Genomic DNA, 19,418 nt, shown 5'->3' on the forward strand with positions numbered 1-19,418 from the left:
ATCGTAATGCAATCTCTAGATTGAGTGGGTGTATGTGCGTGTGTGTACGTGTGAGATAGAGTGCCAGTGTGTTTGCTTGAATGTGCTGTTTCTGTATCACGTACATGTGTGTGTTTAGAGTGAGCTGATTCAGTGTCAGTGTGTGGACATGAGTCAGACAGGTAGATCAGTATGATAAAATGGGCGCGCGCACTCTCGGACAAACGAGCGAAGTATCGTAATGGGTTCAGCAGGTGGAGCTCTGATTCAATAAACTGGTTCAGTTTACTGTTCCTGAAATGAGATGAACGTGAGATTGACAGAGCCGCTCAAAAACAGCTCCGCTTCAAGTTAGCTTCAACAATGCGATAGTTAGACAGATGAAGTCAACAAGTCTCGCTTACTTTTTAGTCTCGTCTTCGATTAAAGACGCGCATCGCTGAGGCGTGTGTCAGTGTATGTGTGAGAGAGAAGTTAACCATATTTTTTAGAGTTGTCAAGATATTTCATTAGCCTGTATCAACAACCTTTTTGTCAAGTGTGCTGTTGGACCAATCAAGAGGAACACATGAATCGCAAAATTGGTGCACATGTTGCTCACTTGTTGCATTTTATTCGCTAATTAATATCAATGTGGAAGACTTCATTCGTCAAGATGGTAGAAAACGGATCGCAAATGTGTCAAATAGCCTAGTGACTGAGGTAGGTTACTTATTTGGTCCACTCTTGTATTTTGTACAATTTGAATTTGCTATATCATCTTGAATCCTCGGTTTACATTTTAATGGAAGAATTGGGGCGATGTTTTAGCGCGTGTGAAATGTCAACGAGCTTTTGCATTTACACACGTTGATGATAATGCATGTATAAACAATCAAACCTGTTGCGTTGTCTTGTGCTTCAGAATTAACTCGAAAGTGATGATGCATCTAAAGGATGCACCTCAAAACGCGCTCAGTGCTGAATGTTGTAAAATCCATGATTGTTTTTCCTTACATAACAGATGGACCTATAGAATCTGGAACTGAAATAGAGACAGATGGACCTGAAATAAGTTTTTCGACAGTGACAGGTAGGATTCCATATTTCACCAATATCAAGGTATAGAGAGAGAGGAAAAAAAAACCTGGACAAATGAGAGTGTTACACACACACAGACAATAGGCTGGATAAGGTCATAGTGGTAGTGTGAGGAAATAGTTACAGTTTCACATGAGCCATGCCAGAGGAATTGACACCACAATTCCAAATCTCTTTCTCTTCCTCTCTTTCTCCATCCCTCTCAGATAACCAACTTAATTCACTGTGTGTGTGTGTTTGTCTGCATTTGTGTGTTGTGATTTTTAAAAATTATCTAAACAGTGTGGCATTGTATTAGTATCACTTTACCTGAAATGTCAATGTGAGGGTTACAAGTTAGTCAAGGTAATTTGTATTGGGGGTGGTTTCGGGGACATAGATTAAGCCTTGTCCTGGATAAAAGAGCATACTTGTAACGGTCTTCTTTAGGTGAAGTAGAGGCGGACCAAAATGCAGGGTGGTGGTTATTCATGTTCTTTAATATATAAAGACACTACACATGAAATAACTAACAAAAACAACAAACGTGAGAGAACCTAAAACAGTCCTATCTGGTGCAAACACAAAGACAGGAACAATCACCCACAAACACACAGTGAAACCCAGGCTACCTAAGTATGATTCTCAGTCAGAGACAACTAATGACACCTGCCTCTGATTGAGAACCATACTAGGCCGAGACATAGAAATACCCCAAAACATAGAAAAACAAACAGACTGCCCACCCAACTCACGCCCTGACCATACTAAATAAATACAAAACAAAGGAAATAAAGGTCAGAACGTGACAATACTCAATGGGGAATCTCCATTGAAATAGCTTTTAAACCCAGGATTGTCTGGAAAACCAGCCCATACATAGTCTTTTAGGAACTTGGTATATTTTTTAAAATTTATTTCACCTTTATTTAACCAGGTAGGCTAGTTGAGAACAAGTTCTCATTTGCAACTGTGACCTGGCCAAGATAAAGCATAGCAGTTCAACACATACAACAACACAGATTTACACATGGAATGAACAAAACATACAGTCAAAAATACAGTAGAAAACAAAGTCTATATACAGTGAGTGCAAATAAGGGAGTTAAGGCAATAAATAGGCCATGGTGGTGAAGTAATTACAATATGGCAATTAAACACTGGAATGGTAGATGTGCAAAAGATGGATGTGCAAGTAGAGATACTGTGGTGCAAAAGGAGCTAAATAAATAAATACAGTATGGGAATGAGGTAGGAATTGGCTTTGGGGGTGACCAATGAGACATACCTGCTGGAGCGTGTGCTACGAGTGGGTGCTGCTATGGTGGCCAGCGAGCTGAGATAGGGCGGGGCTTTACCTAGCAGAGACTTGTAGATAACCTGTAGCTAGTGGGTTTGGCGACGAGTATGAAGCGAGGGCCAGCCAACAAGAGCGTACAGGTCGCAGTGGTGGGTAGTATATGGGGCTTTGGTGACAAAACGGATGGCACTGTGATAGACTACATCCAGTTTGCTGAGTAGAGTGTTGGAGGCTATTTTATAGATGACATCGCCGAAGTCAAGGATCGGTAGGATGGTCAGTTTTATGAGGGTATGTTTGGCAGCATGAGTGAAGGAAGCTTTGTTGCGAAATAGGAAGCCGATTCTAGATTTAATTTTTGATTGGAGATGCTTAATGTGAGTCTGGAAGGAGAGTTTACAGTCTAGCCAGACACCTAGGTATTTGTAGTTGTCCACGTATTCTAAGTCAGAGCTGTCCAGAGTAGTGATGCTGGATGGGCGGGCAGGTGCAGGTAGCGATCGGTTGAATAGCATGCATTTAGTTTTATTTGCGTTAGTTTTAGTTTTATTTAGAGCAGTTGGAGGCCACGGAAGGAGAGTTGTAATGGCATTGAAGCTTGTCTGGAGGTTAGTTAACACAGTGTCCAAAGAAGGGCCAGAAGTATACAGAATGGTGTCGTCTGCGTAGAGGTGGATTAGAGAATCACCAGCAGCAAGAGCGACATCATTGATGTATACAGAGAAGACAGTCGGCCCGAGAATTGAACTCTGTGGCACCCCTATAGAGACTGCCAGAGGTCCGGACAACAGGCCCTCCGATTTGACACACTGAACTCTATCAGAGAAGTAGGCTAGTGAACCAGGCGAGGCAATCATTTGAGAAACCAAGACTGTTGAGTCTGCCAATAAGAATGTGGTGATTGACAGAGTCAAAAGCCTTGGCCAGGTCGATGAATACAGCTGCACAGTAATGTCTCTTATCGATGGTATATGTAAAGTATTGTGTAAAGTATTGTGTGCTATTGCTTGGATAATGTACAAATTGGACAGGGTGACAACAGGAGGCAGTTTGGCTCCAATACTAGGACTGTTTTCCTCATGGAATTAAGTATGCTTCATGTTTTGTCTGCTTGTCTGAAACTATTGTTTGATCGTCTATATGATTTCTGACAATCATTATTCTATTGTTTAAAAGAACACGGGGTACACACAAAACGTGCCAAGTTATTAATTAACAGTACATTTATTATTGAATATCAAATGGATGGCCATTACCCTTTCTCTTTAGAAAGAAGACCACCACAACGACTTTGGTTGCTAGTCAATTGATATGCATCAATGAAGTGATTGTTGTTGGAGCATTACAGAGTGGCACCCATTGGGCTACTACACCTAAAACCACCTGACACATTAGGCTATTGCAATTGTATGTGTGTATTTTCCTTTTTCTACTGAAAAACCACTGGCTAACCTAAAATCCCCAGTGCTTCCCGGCTGTGCGAGAGAGTGCAGTGAGAGAGAGCAGTGCTGACAATGGGGACAGTGTTGTGGGCTAGAAAAGACGAGAGGTGAACATCACTGTTGCCTCTTCCTGGTTTTACATCAATTCAGCTGACCACACACACACTTAAATGGTTTGGATGAATATTGAGTTTTACGGTTACGATTACCACTGAAGAATCTATTGATGTCATGTATGCCCTATTTCCTCCTTTATAATGCTGTGCCTGTCACTGTGGTTGTAGGTATTTACATTGGAATGTACACAGAGTGTTGGAATTGTGTGTGTGTGTGTGTGTGTGTGTGTGTGTGTGTGTGTGTGTGTGTGTGTGTGTGTGTGCGCGCGCGTGTGCATGCGCGCTTGTGGGCGCATGTTTGTCTCAAACTACAGTCCCGTGTGGCTCAGTTGGTAGAGCATGGCATTTGCAGCAACAGGGTTGTGGGTTTGATACCCATGGGGTACTGGACAGAAAAGAGGTATGAAAAATGTATGCACTCACTACAGTAAGTCACTCTGGATAAGAGCATCTGCTAAATGATGTAAATGTAGAGTTATTTATTGAGAGGTGCATTGATACAATATAAATATCAAATGCCTCATCAACAATGGTTACTTTTGGTGTAATGTGTCACACCTGTGTTATACCGTATCTATCATCAAGTCAGCACATGCATCAAGTCAGTCTCATGGCATTAGGGTTGGGCGATGTCAAATGTTGTCCTTTAAGTACACATAAAACATCATGATATACACGATGGTATCGTTTAATAAAATAAAAGACTGCTATAAAGGAGCTTGCATACTACAGGAGGGATGAGAGGGGATGTGGCACGAATAAGGTGTGTGACTGTGTGTGCCAAAGCCTGCATTTCAACACATTTTGCCATATGCATAGACAAAAATGTGCAGTTTTAAAGCAAATTTCGTGTTTATTGGTTAGGGTCCCCCTGGAAGTCGGGGGTCCCGGTGCACGTGTCCTGCGTGCCCGTTCGGTAATCCGGAACAAGAACAAGAAACTCTGCTGATAATTATTCAATGATTCACATTTTGCCTCATCTCCCTCTCTCTTATTAGGCCTAGGCTTCTGTATGTTATGTGTAGGTCCTATACATGACTAATGACAGGCTATGGAAATAGACCTACTCTACACTTTGTTTCTTTCATAAGCTTTGTTTAGCTGTAAGTTTTCTTTTGACTCCTCATTTGATTTTTCCATCTGGTCTCTGACCTTCAAAATTGTTCCCATTTGAAAGCTGCAACTTTAGGACATTAAACACGTTATTAGAATAGCCTATTTGGGAAATACTCTCAACTTGTATTAATGCTTTTGATAGGCTATTTTAATTAGTATGATTTTGCTTTAGTCCATTGGGTTATCAAAAGCAAAGATGCATGAATCATTTATTTTAGACTAAGCTTTGATCAACTGTAAGGTTTGTTCAAACTACTCATTCAATTTTTCTATCTTCTATCTTGGTTTGTTCAATCTCTCTTTATTTATTTAGGCCTATCATGTTTGTTTTTAGGGTATTCAAAAACAACTTCTGAGAACGCTGTTAGATAAATTCATTGTTTGATCATGAAGTGGCGGGAGGAGGCAGGAGAAAGACAGAATGCATAAAGTCATACTCATCAAATGGAGAGAAAAGACAAAATGAGGGTTTTAAAATAATTCAACACTGGAGTGCCTGCGATAAAAAACAAACCGCCATTGAGAGGGAGAAAAAAATGAACCTATTTTCTGACTGGATATTTTGCGCCGCCTTGGTGAACATCTTCGCTCTGTCTACATCGTTCTCTTGCATTCTGTCAATAGTTCATAACATATTTATTGAAATAAGTAATGCAGGCTATAGCAAAGGTAAGCATTTTACATTTCTTGACTGTTCGAGTACTCTCATGATTTTTTCCTAGAAATAAAATAAAGTAAACTATTTTTAGAACACAAGCGATGCACTGGGAAACAATATGTGAGCATTTATCTATAGGCCTCATAGTGAGCAACAATGCCTCATTTAACATAACCATTACAGATAACAAATCCTAATTGCTAAATTGCCCCATATACACTGAACAAAAATGTAAATGCAACATGTAAAGAGTTTGTCCCATGTTTCATGAACTGAAATAGAATATCCCAGAAATGTTCCATACGCACAAAGCTTATTTCTCACAAATTGTTTGCACACATTTGTTTACGTCCCTGTTAATTAGCATTTCTGCTTTGCCAAGATAATTCATCCATCCACATGACAGGTGTGACATATTAAGAAGCTAATTAAACAACATGATCATTACCGAGGTGCACCTTGTACTGGGGACAATAAAAGGCCACCGTAAAATATGCAGTTTTTTCACGCAACACAATATCAATGTCAAGATAAATTTATTGAAACGGGTTATATTATATATCAACTGGATATATTTCTGTGAAACACAATCTTCAAAAAGGCTGTAACCTCAGTAGTGGCTCTTGCTTATAGAAGCCTATGGTTGATTGGATAATTTAGCTGACACTCTTATTTCCCAAGCCCTTATCACTGTCTCATCCCGTTTGGGCAGCCACAAAGTACATTCCACTGAATAGTTTTACAGTATACATTTTTGTTGTTTAGCTCTGCTTAAAGATCGAGCTTTGACGTCCTTTTGAGTACACGATTACTCATGCCTATCCCTAGAATAGGCCACCTGGCATGACCCTGCTGTGGGCTGCCCGGTCAGCTCTTAACTGCTTGGTGCCAGTCAAGTTGAAATAGGCTATACATCGTCCGTCACACCATGATGTCGTCGCCATTGATAATGGCTGTCAATCATCTTCGATATCCGATACTATCGTAATATCGGCCAACCCTGCATGACCTTTTTATGATCCTCTCCTTCTGAGCATGTTACCACAGTTTTTACACTTTGTTTTCCGTACTTTTCAACGTTTACAGCCCAAAAATGGCTCTCATGACCTTCTGAACTGTCTCCCGAGAAAAAACAACAGCAACAATATCGTTTAACAATTGTGAGTCTGTTTTAGCCCTGAAAATTTCTAAAGTACTGGTGAGCTTGTGACTATCTATATTTTTCTCTCTCTTTTTGCACTCTCTCATGTTTCTCTTTCTCACATGTCTCTCTCTCATTTCTCTTTCTCTCTTTTTCTCTCTTTCTCATGTCTCTCTTGCTCTTTCTCACACGTCTCTCTTTCTCTAATCTCTTTCTCTAACTCTTTCTCTCTTTCTCATGTCTCTCTCTTTCTCTCGTCTCTCAACTCTGAGTCAGAGACCCCACATCTTAGCCCTGAGGGGATCGACATTGTGAAAGAACTTGATACCTCCATGACTTTGACCTCTGACCTTTTGATAGATTGGCCAATGGTGTTCCAACACAGTTACCATTGGAAAGGATGAATTACAGAATTAACAGAGAGAGAAAGAGTGAAAGAGAGCTACATAGAAAGAGAGAGTGAAATAAATAATAGAGAGAGGTAGAAAGAGAGTAAAAAAGAGAAAGACCGCTTGGAGAGAGAGGGAGAGAGTGAGAGAATGAGAGAGAGCGCCTCCATCCACAATGTCTTTGTGCCACCCAGTAGTCAAGTATGAGGAAGTATAGCTTTTGCCTTTGCAAAGTAAGTTGTTACTTCATCATTGTGGCTTTTAAAAATAAGGCGAATAGCTTTTCTATAAATAGTTGTCTAGTGTACACACTATGTAAGTACGACTTGGGCATGCACTCTATGCTGTTTTATGTGCGTAACATGGCCAATTGCATGGTTTGTTTAAGTTAACATACTCTTCCACACACACCCCCATAAGACTCCATACACACACACCCCCCCATAAGACTCCATACACACACACCCCCCCATAAGACTCCATACACACACACACACCCCCATAAGACTCCATACACACACACACACACCCCCATAAGACTCCACACACACACACACACCCCCATAAGACTCCACACACACACACACACCCCCATAAGACTCCATACACACACACACCCCCATAAGACTCCATACACACACACACCCCCATAAGACTCCATACACACACACACCCCCATAAGACTCCATACACACACACACCCCCATAAGACTCCATACACACACACACCCCCATAAGACTCCATACACACACACACCCCCATAAGACTCCATACAAGGCTGAACATATTGACAGGCACACACACCCTCCATAGGACTCCATACACACACACACGCCACACACACACACACAGAGATTGAAGTGTGTGCATGCAAATCGTGACACTATAAATACATTGACAGACATGCATATATACCACACACAAACACACACGCCATACACTCACAAAGACACATGTGTAAATGACAAGTTGGATGATGCTATATATACACTATATATGCCAAAGTATGTTTACAACCCTTCAAATTAGTGGATTCGGCTATTTCAGCCACACCCATTGCTGACAGTCGTATAAGATCAAACACACAGCCACACAATCTCTATAGACAAACATTGGCAGTAGATTGGCCTTACTGAAGAGCTCAGTGATTTTCAATGTGGCACCATCATAGGATGCCATCTGTCCAACAAGTCAGTTCATCAAATGTCTGCCCTGCAAGAGCTGCACAGGTCAACTGTAAGTGCTGTTATTGTGAAGTGGAAATGTCTAGGAGCAACAATGGCTCAGCAAAGTGGTAGGCCACACAAGCTCACAGAACAGGACCGCCCAGTGCTGAAGTTCGTAGCGCAAAAATTGTCTGTCCTCGGTTGCAACACTCACTACCAAGTTCCAAACTGCCTCTGGAAGCAACATCAGCACTAGAACTGTTTGTCAGGAGCTTAATGAAATGGGTTTCCATGGCCGAGCAGCTGTACACAAGCTTAAGCTCACCATGCGCAATGCCAAGTGTTGGTTGGAGTGGTGTAAAGCTCACCGCCATTGGACTGGAGTGATGAATCACACTTCACCATCTGGCAGTCCAACAGACTAATCTGAGTTTCGCAGGTTCCAGGAGAACGCTACCTATGCCCGAATGCATAGTGGCAACTGTAAAGTTTGGTCTGGGGCTGTTTTTCATAGTTCGGTTTAGGCTCCTTAGTTCCAGTGAAGGGAAATCTTACTGCTACAGCATGCAATAACATTCTAGACAATTCTGCGCTTCTAACTTTGTGGCAACAGTTTGGGGAAGGCCCTTTCCTGTTTCAGCATGACAATGCCCCCGTGCACAAACCGAGGTCCATACAGAAATGGTTTGTCGAGATCGGTGTGGAAGAACTTGGCTGGCCTGCACAGAGACCTGACCTCAACCCTATCGATCACCTTTGGGATGAATTGGAACGCCGACTGCAAGCCAGGCCTAATCACCCAACATCAGTGCCTGACCTCACCAATGCTCTTGTGGCTGAATGGAAGCAAGTCCCCTCAGCAATGTTCCAACATCTAGTGGAAAGCCTTCCCAGAAGAGAAGGCTGTTATAGCCTATGTAATGTAGCCTAGTAATGTAGTGTATATAGACACAAACACACACACACAAACACACACATGCATTTGAACATATGCACACTTTTTGCTGGAATATACACAGTGACACAAATGTTAACCAACATCTGACACTATAAATAAACGCCTAGTTGCCTACATGCAGTGCATTCGGAAAGTATTCAGACTTTTTACTCATTTTGTTACATCACAGCCTTATTACAAACATGTGCCTCATCAATCTACACACAATACCCCATAATGACAAAGCAAAAACAGTTTTTTTCGAAATTAAAAATAAATAAATAATTAAAGCAGAAATGCCTACAACTTGATTGGAGTCCACCTGTGGTAAATTCATTTGATTGGACTTGATTTGGAGAGGGACTGGGAGACTAGTCAGGATCAAGGGGAAAGATTAACGGAGCGAAGTACAGAGAGATCCTTGATGCTGCTCCACAGTGCTCAGGATCTCAGACTGGGGCGAAGGTTCACCTTCCAACAGGACAACAAATCTAAGCACACAGCCAAGACAACGAAGGAGTGGCTTCAGGACAAGTCTCTGAATGTTCTTGAGTGGCCCAGCCAGAGCCCGGACTTTAACCCGATCGAACATCTCTGGAGAGACCTGAAAATAGCTGTGCAGCGATGCTCCCCATCCAGCCTGACAGAGCTTGAGAGGATCTGCAATGAAGAATGAGAAACTCCCCAAATACAGGTGTGCCAAGCTTGTAGGGTAATACACAAGCAGACTCAAGGCTGTAATCGCTACCAAAGGTACTTCAACAAAGTACTGAGTAAAGGGTCTGAATACTTATGTAAATGTGCTATTATTATAATCTTTTAAATAAATTTGCAAAAAATTCAAAAACACATTTTTTTCTTTGTAAATTACGGGGTATTGTGTGTAGATTGATGATTTTTTTTTTGTTGTATTAAGGCTGCAATGTGGCAAAATACGTAAAAAATAAAGGGGTCTGAATACTTTCCAAATGCACTGTATACTACTTCAACGTGTTGTGCTCCCGTATAGAGACAAATGTCCACTAGTAACTTGACTGACACACACACACACACACACACACACACACACACAGATTTAAAGTACTTACAGATGTACGGTAGGATCTTAATTTGAGCCAATTTGCTACAGCAAGAAAATAATCCTGCAGCAACAGGAAATATGAACAATAATGTAGATTATAAATATTTTTTTATAGAGGTTGATATATTTTTCTTCAGGACAAATCAAGTCTGACATTTTAATGTACCTAACAATAAGCATCAATGCCTTCCTAAAAATCAATACTCAGAAGTATATATTTTTAAACTTGCACATTTAGTTAAAAGAAATGCATGTTAGCAGGCAATATTAACTAGGGAAATCGTGTCACTTCTCTTGTGTTCAGTGCAAGCAGAGTCAGGGTATATGTAGCAGTTTTGGCTGCCTGGCTCGTTGCGAGACCATTTCTTCCTAACAAAGACTATAATTAATTTGACATAATTATGACATAACATTGAAGGTTGTGCAATGTAACCTAGGTTGTGCGGCAGGTAGCCTAGTGGTTAGAGCGTTGGACTAGTGACCTTAAGGTTGCAAGATCCAATTCTCGAGCTGACAAAGTAAAAATCTGTCGATCTGCCACTGAACAAGGCAATTAACCCACTGTTCCTAGGCCGTCATTGAAAGTAAACATTTTTTCTTAACTGACTTAAATAAAGGTAAAATTAAAGATATTTAGACTTAGGGCTGGCTGCCACCTGTTTGATAAAATACAGAACCGTTATGTTTTTCACTGAAAGAATATATGTTTTGTTTACTAAATGATCGTTTCCGGATTTGACCATATTAATGACCTAAGGCTCAAATTTCTGTGTGTTTATTATATTTAAGTCTATGATTTAATATTTGAAAGAGCAGTCTGACTGAGCGGTGGTAGGCAGCAGCAGGCTCGTAAGCATTCATTCAAACAGCACTTTGCTGAGTTTGCCAGCAGCTCTTCGCAATGCTTGAAGCACAGTGCTCTTTATGGCTTCAAGCCTATGAACTCCCAAGATTAGGCTGGCAATAATATAGTGCCTATAAGAACATCCAATAGTCAAAGGTATATGAAATACAAATGGTATAGAGAGAAATAATCGCTGCATCATAATTCCTATAATAACTACAACCTGAAACTTCTTACCTGGGAATATTGAAGACTCATGTTAAAAGGAACCACCAGCTTTCATATGTTCTCATGTTCTGAGCAAGGAACTTAAACGTTAGCTTTTTTTACATACATATTGCACTTTTACTTTCTTCTCCAACACTGTTTTTGCATTATTTAAACCAAATTGAACATGTTTCATTATTTATTTGAGACTATATTGATTTTATTTATGTATTATATTAAGTTAAAATAAAAGTGTTCATTGTTCATTCAGTATTGTTGTAATTGTAATTATTACACATATATATCGACCGATTAATCGGTATCGGCTTTTTTTGCTCCTCCAATAATCTGTATCAGCGTTAAAAAAATCATAGTCGGTTAAACTCTAATACAGACATGCACACACATAGGTACACACACACACACACACACACACACACACACACACACACACATATACAGTGTATAATGCAAGAAATGGCAAGTAAAGTGATCCCATTCAACCGAAGTAGCAGCATCTGCTTGCCTAAATTAACCAGAAGGATGTCAATTGTGTAGACTAACTTTAGCAACAGGATGCCACTGTGTGTGTGTGTGTGTGTGTGTGTGCGCATGCAAGTGCGCGTGTGTGTGTGTGTGGTGTTAGGTTGTTGCAGCATCTTAGAGAGAATAATGATGGTTGTGAAAGTGAAGATTTCAACAGACTTTAAGTTTGTTCTCATGTCTATTTTTAGCCACAGACACCCTGCATCAAAAGACACACGGATCAGCAGACACTCAGATCAACAGACACTCAGATCAACAGACACACGGGTCAACAGACACTCAGATAAACCGATACTCAGATCAACAGACACCGATCAACAGACACACGGGTCAACAGACACTCAGATAAACCGATACTCAGATCAACAGACACCGATCAACAGACACACGGGTCAACAGACACACGGATCAACACACTCAGACGTGCAGATCAACAGACACACGGAACAACAGACACTAAGACTTGCAGATCAACAGGCACTCTGATCAACAGACACACAGATCAACAGACACGCAGATCAACAGACACGCAGATCAACAGACACGCAGATCAACAGAGAAGTTCATATCATTGTTGTTTCCCCCTCTATTCTTAAAACACATTGTGGATCTTATGATTTAAAGTTATGAGTAGCTTTCAGCATACCTTTACCATATCGGGCCCATATTCACAAAGTGTCTCAAAATAGGGCTACTGATCTAGGATCAGTTTAGCCTTTTAAATCATAATGAATAAGATGGAGGACCTGATTTGTGGAGTCACTGACCTGAAGTACATGAGTGTTATTCAGATAGTTACACATGTTATACGTGTCTCAGTGTGGTTATAAAGTATCCTTTGGCCTTGTCCTATTCCTGCCCTTCTCTTTGATGTCATGGTGATACTCTTTAGGTCTCTTCAAGGTGTGTGTGTGTGTGTGCGCCCCCCCCCCCCCCCCCCCCATTTCCTCTGAAAACACACTCTTCTGGTAATACATGCTATTCTGCTGCCTCTGGGTAATTCCCGTAGCTGTTTTTCTTTTGAAAGATGAAAGGAAATGGCAACGTTAATAGATTTGTCCATGCTGAAGTACCACACTGGATATTTAATAAATGCAAATCAAATCACATTTTATTGGTCACAATACACATATTTAGCTGATGTTATTGTCAGTGTAGCGAAATGTTTGTGTTCCTAGCTCCAACAGTGCAGTAATATCTAACAATTCACAATACACACACATCTAAAAGTAAAATAATGGAATTAAGAAATTTATAAATATTATCACGAGCAATGTCGGAGTGGCATTGACTAAAAAAGAGTAGAATACAGAATATACATATGAAATTAGTAAAGCAGTATGTAAACATTATTAAAGTGACTAGTATTCCATTATTAAATAGAAAGATTGATAAAAAAAAGATGGATAAAATGCCTGCATCTTCAAATATCATTAGGGTACCACAATTTGAGATGGAAATCAAAAGTGTAGTAGGCTGTATCACATCCAGCCGTGATTGGGAGTCACTTAGGACGGCGCACAATTGTCCAATTGTCGTCCGGGTTTGGTTGGCCTAGGCCGCCATTGTAAATAAGAATTTGTTCTTAACTGACTTGCCTAGTTAAATGAAGGTTAAATAAACAATCAAAAAAATATACACACACAAACACACAAACATACACACACACACATGCATACACACACATACGCACACATATACATACACACACATACATACACACACACAAACACACAAACATACACAAACACACACACACACACACACACATATGCATACACACACATACGCACACATATACATACACACACATACATACACACACACATACACATACACATACACACACACACAGAACCAAGGTTAAGGACACTTCAGACAGTCCACACCGTAGCTGTCATGGCTCATTGGTTGTCATGGCGACGTAATGAGGTAATATCGTACAACCATGCAGATTCTGTTTCGCTACACGGATTTCACAGCGGTAAATCAGTCTGGTAATTATGAGGCTAGTAATGATGGTCTATTATGCAAGAATGCACCAGTTATCCCAGTGGTACAATCTTACTGCACCACCTACCATTGTAAAGAGATCCCCAGATGTACTGGAGTCTGTTGTTTGGTGATGGGGCAGTGTGTCATGCATATTTATCTTACAGTAATAAGTGTGTGGGTGTGTTTTCCCTCTGAGAGTACTGTCGGTCTGAACACTCTTGCAGACATCTCTCTCTCTCTCTCTTCTCATCGTTTCTCTACTCAGGGACCGTATTCATAAAGTTTTCCCAAAGTAGAAGTGTTGATCTTGGATCAGTTTTTCCGGTCACAATGAATACGATTAGATGGACACAGGGCATTTGATCCTAGATTAGCATCTCTTACCCTGAGTCGCTTTTGCACAGCTTAGATACAGGGCAGACTTCAATCAAACCTGCAAGGTGTCAGTTCACATGGTTCCTGGATCTGCAATAATATTGGTTAAAAAGTGCTATAGTTCATCCCTTAAAAACATTGGGCTTGGATCTCTGATGATATAAAGTCTGTCTGTGGTACTGTGTACAGGTACGCTGAGTGAAGTTTGCTGTTGTTTTTTTGATGCAGTACTGTTAGTTTCTCATCGGACCAATGCTAAAGGGTATCTAACACTTTTATTATGTGTTAAGTTATGTTTATTATGTTAAGTTGTCTCCTCCCTCCTTGTCTGTCCATTCATTTCTATCAGCAGTACCTTTAATATCACATTCCATGCAAGGCCATTGAAACTGTTTGGAGGAGGATTCATGTATCAATCTTTTTGACACATAAACATGACATGGTGGTGGTGTAAGTTGAATCGGTAAACAAATCTAATATGGCCACATGAACTTTTGAGGAAATTCGGGCTCTGTAGTAACGAGCCTTGTGCAATATTGTTTTTCACAGGCAGGTACTCTTCCATCAACGCCCTATACATATTATGTGGTCAATTTCCATTCGTCTACACTTACTGCAGACAGACTGGGCATGACTAGGCTGACTCCTGACCCAGATAAATGAACACAATGTTTCAACAAGCATTTTTAACCGTGATGCCCACAAAATGTTCCTTCAATAACACGCTCCCTCAATATGACGCCGAAATATTTATCCTCCAGTCTACCTATTGTTACGGGACATGGCCCTGAGTTTGGTTTTATTGTCTCACTTTTTGTGGCTAAATTTATCCTTGTTTCCTGGTAAAAACTTGATTGTGGTGACAGATTCATGTACTGTATCTGACCCAAATTCCACACAATGTTGTAATCTACCTTTCTCCCCTTCACTTCTTTCAGTCTTTCATTCTTACTGTATTTCAGTCTTTGTCTTTCTGTATTTCAACCGTTGTCTTTCTGTATTTCAGTCTTTCAGGCTTTCATTCTTTCAGACTTTCTGTGATTGCCTGCTTTCTTCACTGTCTTCCCCCTCCTATTACTGAAGTCCATTTGAGAAGGATAACGATCCTCTTCCTGGGAGTCTTGTACGACGACTGTTATTCTACATAATATACAAACTATCAACACATAAACTTGACATACACTGAGTCACATTATGTAACAATGGCCTGTTGTAAGGACTGGTACTCTCTTACACCTTAATATCCCTGTATACTACCTACCTCCGTTGTACCCTTGAACATGGGGGACCACTGCTCTTCTCAGCCTCTGTACTACTCCCAGTGTGTCAGGTTGGGTACTGTGACAGCAACAAAATTAAGAATATCTGTGCAAATGGACCAATAAAGCATGTATTGTAGTATTGTATAATGAGACATCAGCCCATGTTTCGTTTCAATCTAATCTAGTTGTTCGTTGTCCTGAATCCTGAATAAATACTACAAAGCAGAATCAATGAGTTAGCCAGCTAACTTGCCTAAATCTTCTGATATAACTGTTTATTTTTTAGGAAGATAAGCTTGAAACGAGCATGGTCTAATTGATTCAACAAACAAAAACACAAACCCAAGTTTAACGTTTTTTTAATGAACCAGAAAATCAATAGCTTTTTCTGGTTACTTATTAAAGTTAAACTCGTTGATCCTATTTTGTAGTATATCCCTCAGGTGTGGGATACAGCTATTTATTATGGTGTGTGTGTGAGTCTGTGTGTGCGTGCATGTGTGTGTGCATGTGTGCATGTGTGCATGTGCTGGTGCATACCATCATTGGTATATTTTAATCGCACAAGTGTAGACTATTCCATGGGATCAGCTATCCCTTTTCCAGTGTGTTCCGGCACAGGCCTCATCATGGAGGCCTTGACTGGGGGACTTGACTGGGCCACGAAAAGAAACAACACAAGAGAAGAAGAGAGAGAAAAATAGAGGACAGAAGGAGAGAAAGGGAGAGTTATGGCTGGGTTTTCTATTTTGGGGATTTTGGACAGCCCAGATCCCACCGCTGACACCAATTCACAAGTTCAGTTGGGAGCTTAGAATGCAGCACCTCAGCTTTCAGCGTTCAGTCCCAGGTTATCCGTTCTCTCCAATGATCTAGTCTAACGAACAAAGCCTTGACTCTTCATCTTAACTAATGTCTTTCTCTCCTCTTTTATTTTCCTTCCCTTTCTCTGTAGTGGATGTGCAAGTTCCTTGCTAGGCTTCGTCACCACTCCGGACAGAGTGGCCCATGGACCTGCGTACCCAGAGGTTGGTGCATCCCGAGCCTGACTCGGTTATGCTGGAACCCCACCACTCCCTCTTCCTGGGAGCATTCTCAGCCCAGGACTCCCAGAAGCACCTGCCACAGCACATCCACGTGAGGAGCCCTTTCACAAACTTTATAGTTGAGATAGCCCTCCATGGCACTAGCCATGCTGTCACAGAAGCAATCAATGGCAAATATAGGAGGTGTGCCCTCTTTCCATCTCTATGATCCCTTTCCTTGGGCTGATATAAGTTCCTGAATATTGTCTATGGCCCAGTTTGCCAGTCATCACTAGTTACCACAACCACAAAGTCATAAACCACACCTATTTCAAAAATGTATCCTTTTCAAATGTGATTTTAACCCTAACCTTAACCACACTGCTAACCTTAAATTAAGACCAAAAAGCGCATTTTTGTTTACATGAATGTTTACGATATAGCCAATTGGGACTTTGTGATTGTGGTAACTAGTGAAAACCCATTGCGCTTAAATGCAAATCTGAATGGTCTCGTTTCAGTACGAGTACGACATGGAGCAGAGTCGCCAGGAGAAAGAGCAGGACAAGAGACAGGAACTGCAGCAGCTGATGTATAAGGATAAGAGTGAGCAAAGTAAGTAACTGTGCCCCCTGAAAGGTTTTTAGAAATGTTTGCAAATGTATTAAAAAAAACCAGAAGTATTCAGACTCTATGCTATAAGACTCTAAATTGAGGTCAGGTGCATCCTGTTTTCATTGATCATCCTTGAGATGTTGAATAAGTCAAAGGGTATAATATAAGGGTATGACAATATTCTGACATTGGATTTATTAACTACAAAGTTAAGTGTTTTTAATTATAGTGCCGCTCTGCACACACAAGCTTATTTGCTAGCTATATAGCTAACTAGCTAGCTAGCTGTAGTCCAACTTTAAGCCAACTCTTGGAAGTTTAAGACATTCAAAGTTCCTCCATAGAAGCCACTCCTCTGTAGGTATAATTCTGTGGGCCTAATTCAGATAATGCATGTCATAACAAGATTCCCAGCCCTTCAAGCCAAGCATCTTCCTCTACTCTCACCACCTGCAAAATTTCAGTCGCATCTTGTCTGTCCATCGTGTTTACCAAATATTGCCTGCTACATACAGTAGCTAGCTGCTCTATCTGCACTGATTGGTGAAGTAATTTAATCTTGAGCTAATGGATTTTTTTTAGGGAGATTTCAGAGGTTCAGAAAGGAACGATATTAACCAGTACTTTTTTAGGGTTCGAACCGGTTCAGAATGTAATTTTGCAGGTCGGAACAGTGAAACAGAACCAAAAAAAGTATGATTCTGTTCAGAACAAAACGTTAAATACGTTTAGTCAGCTTGGAATGCTGCACTTCAGCTTCGGTTCATTCTTGCTTCTGTCACGCTGGTATAAATGATTTGGGATGAACCAAACGAACCAACAGACATTGTTACAATAATGGACAGGACACTGGTAAACCAAGGGCACACTTATACAATTACTAATCACTGGGAATAGGGGCCAGGTGTGCGTAATGAATGTTTCGGAGGGATCCGTGACACTCTGATTGGGTGACTCTGTTGACGGACAGGTGCTGTGGCCAGTCCCCTGGTGAAACAGAAACTCAGAAGCCAAATCCTGAAGAGGACGGATCAGGCCGCCCTGGAGACGACCGCCTCCAACCCCACCAGAAACACGCCCAGGAGTTACAGGTGAGAATCGACCCAGGAGAGACATTGATTAAAGTTTCTACTTTAAAAAATTAATGATTGTGAGAGAGAGAGAGAGCTGTGTGTGTCCACTCATGAAAATATACTGTTATTAGACTCCCATGCCTTTGGTGGAACTACCATATTTTTCTTCTCACCTATCCAATCCTGTCCCATAGGGATGAAAGTAAGACAAATGTACCTCTAAAACAATCTAGATAGGCCTGAGTGACTCATTAGATTAAGTGATAGATTACAGGCCTGAGTGACTCATTAGATTAAGTGATAGATTACAGGCCTGAGTGGCTCATTAGATTAAGTGATAGATTACAGGCCTGAGTGACTCATTAGATTAAGTGATAGATTACAGGCCTGAGTGACTCATTAGATTAAGTGATAGATTACAGGCCTGAGTGACTCATTAGATCCGGTCAGTGGTCACCAACCTTTTCTGAGTCAAGATTACCTTCGAAGTCAAAAAGCAAGCCAAGATCTACCACTCAGATTTTTTTTAACATGACTTTTTAAAAAAAACATTAACCTTTTAAAAACTCTTCTGTAGGAATTACATTTGTGAAGTAGGCCTAATACTTTATCACAGCATATCGGCTAAATGTATGGCCTGACAATATTGTTCTTCTCAGACTTTATTATATTTCAAAACTCAAGCTTTGATAACAAAATAGATCAGTTGGTGTAGCACTTGCAAGGCACTGCTGAGCATACATTTGAATAATTTATAACAATTAGCAGTTTTATTTTACTGGACTGATGGTACTGTACCTGCATCTGACTGTTATGGTGCGTTCAAGACAACTGGGAACTCGGGGGGAAAAAGAGGTCAAATCAGGACGTCAGTGAACTTCAGATCGGAACGTCGGAGCTTTAGAAAGATGCCAGCGTTTCCGAGTTGTTCAAAACCATTTTCCCCAGTCGGATCTCATTATTTTCAGAGTTCACAGTTGTCTTGAACACGACATTAGTCTCAGTGGAGGGAAGAAGAGAGCAGGAAAGGGTCCGCTTCTCATGGTCACTGCTCTCTCCTTTTTCCCCTCTGTTGAGACTGACAAGAGAGA

At 40.8% G+C, this 19,418-nt stretch overlaps 1 protein-coding gene across 3 annotated transcripts in view; it reads left to right on the forward strand.

Annotated features, from left to right (window-relative positions):
* LOC110528499 (histone deacetylase 7) overlaps window positions 1-19,418 on the forward strand; it is a 73,657-nt gene that overhangs the window by 16,400 nt on the left and 37,839 nt on the right. Inside the window, exons 1-5 of one of the 3 annotated variants that reach the window (XM_036984083.2) lie at window positions 257-681; window positions 983-1,051; window positions 16,570-16,751; window positions 17,161-17,254; window positions 18,225-18,345. In XM_036984083.2, the coding sequence (XP_036839978.1) occupies window positions 16,623-16,751; window positions 17,161-17,254; window positions 18,225-18,345 (344 nt within the window). In that variant the 5' untranslated portion in view covers window positions 257-681; window positions 983-1,051; window positions 16,570-16,622. Of the gene's footprint in view, window positions 1-256; window positions 682-982; window positions 1,052-16,569; window positions 16,752-17,160; window positions 17,255-18,224; window positions 18,346-19,418 lie in introns of those variants that run through there. The other 2 variants (XM_090241869.1, XM_090241870.1) reach the window with 2 other exon arrangements.

The sequence above is a fragment of the Oncorhynchus mykiss genome, chromosome 7, assembly GCF_057628025.1.
Source record: "Oncorhynchus mykiss isolate SJ-2025 chromosome 7, ASM5762802v1, whole genome shotgun sequence".
NCBI lineage: Eukaryota > Metazoa > Chordata > Actinopteri > Salmoniformes > Salmonidae > Oncorhynchus > Oncorhynchus mykiss.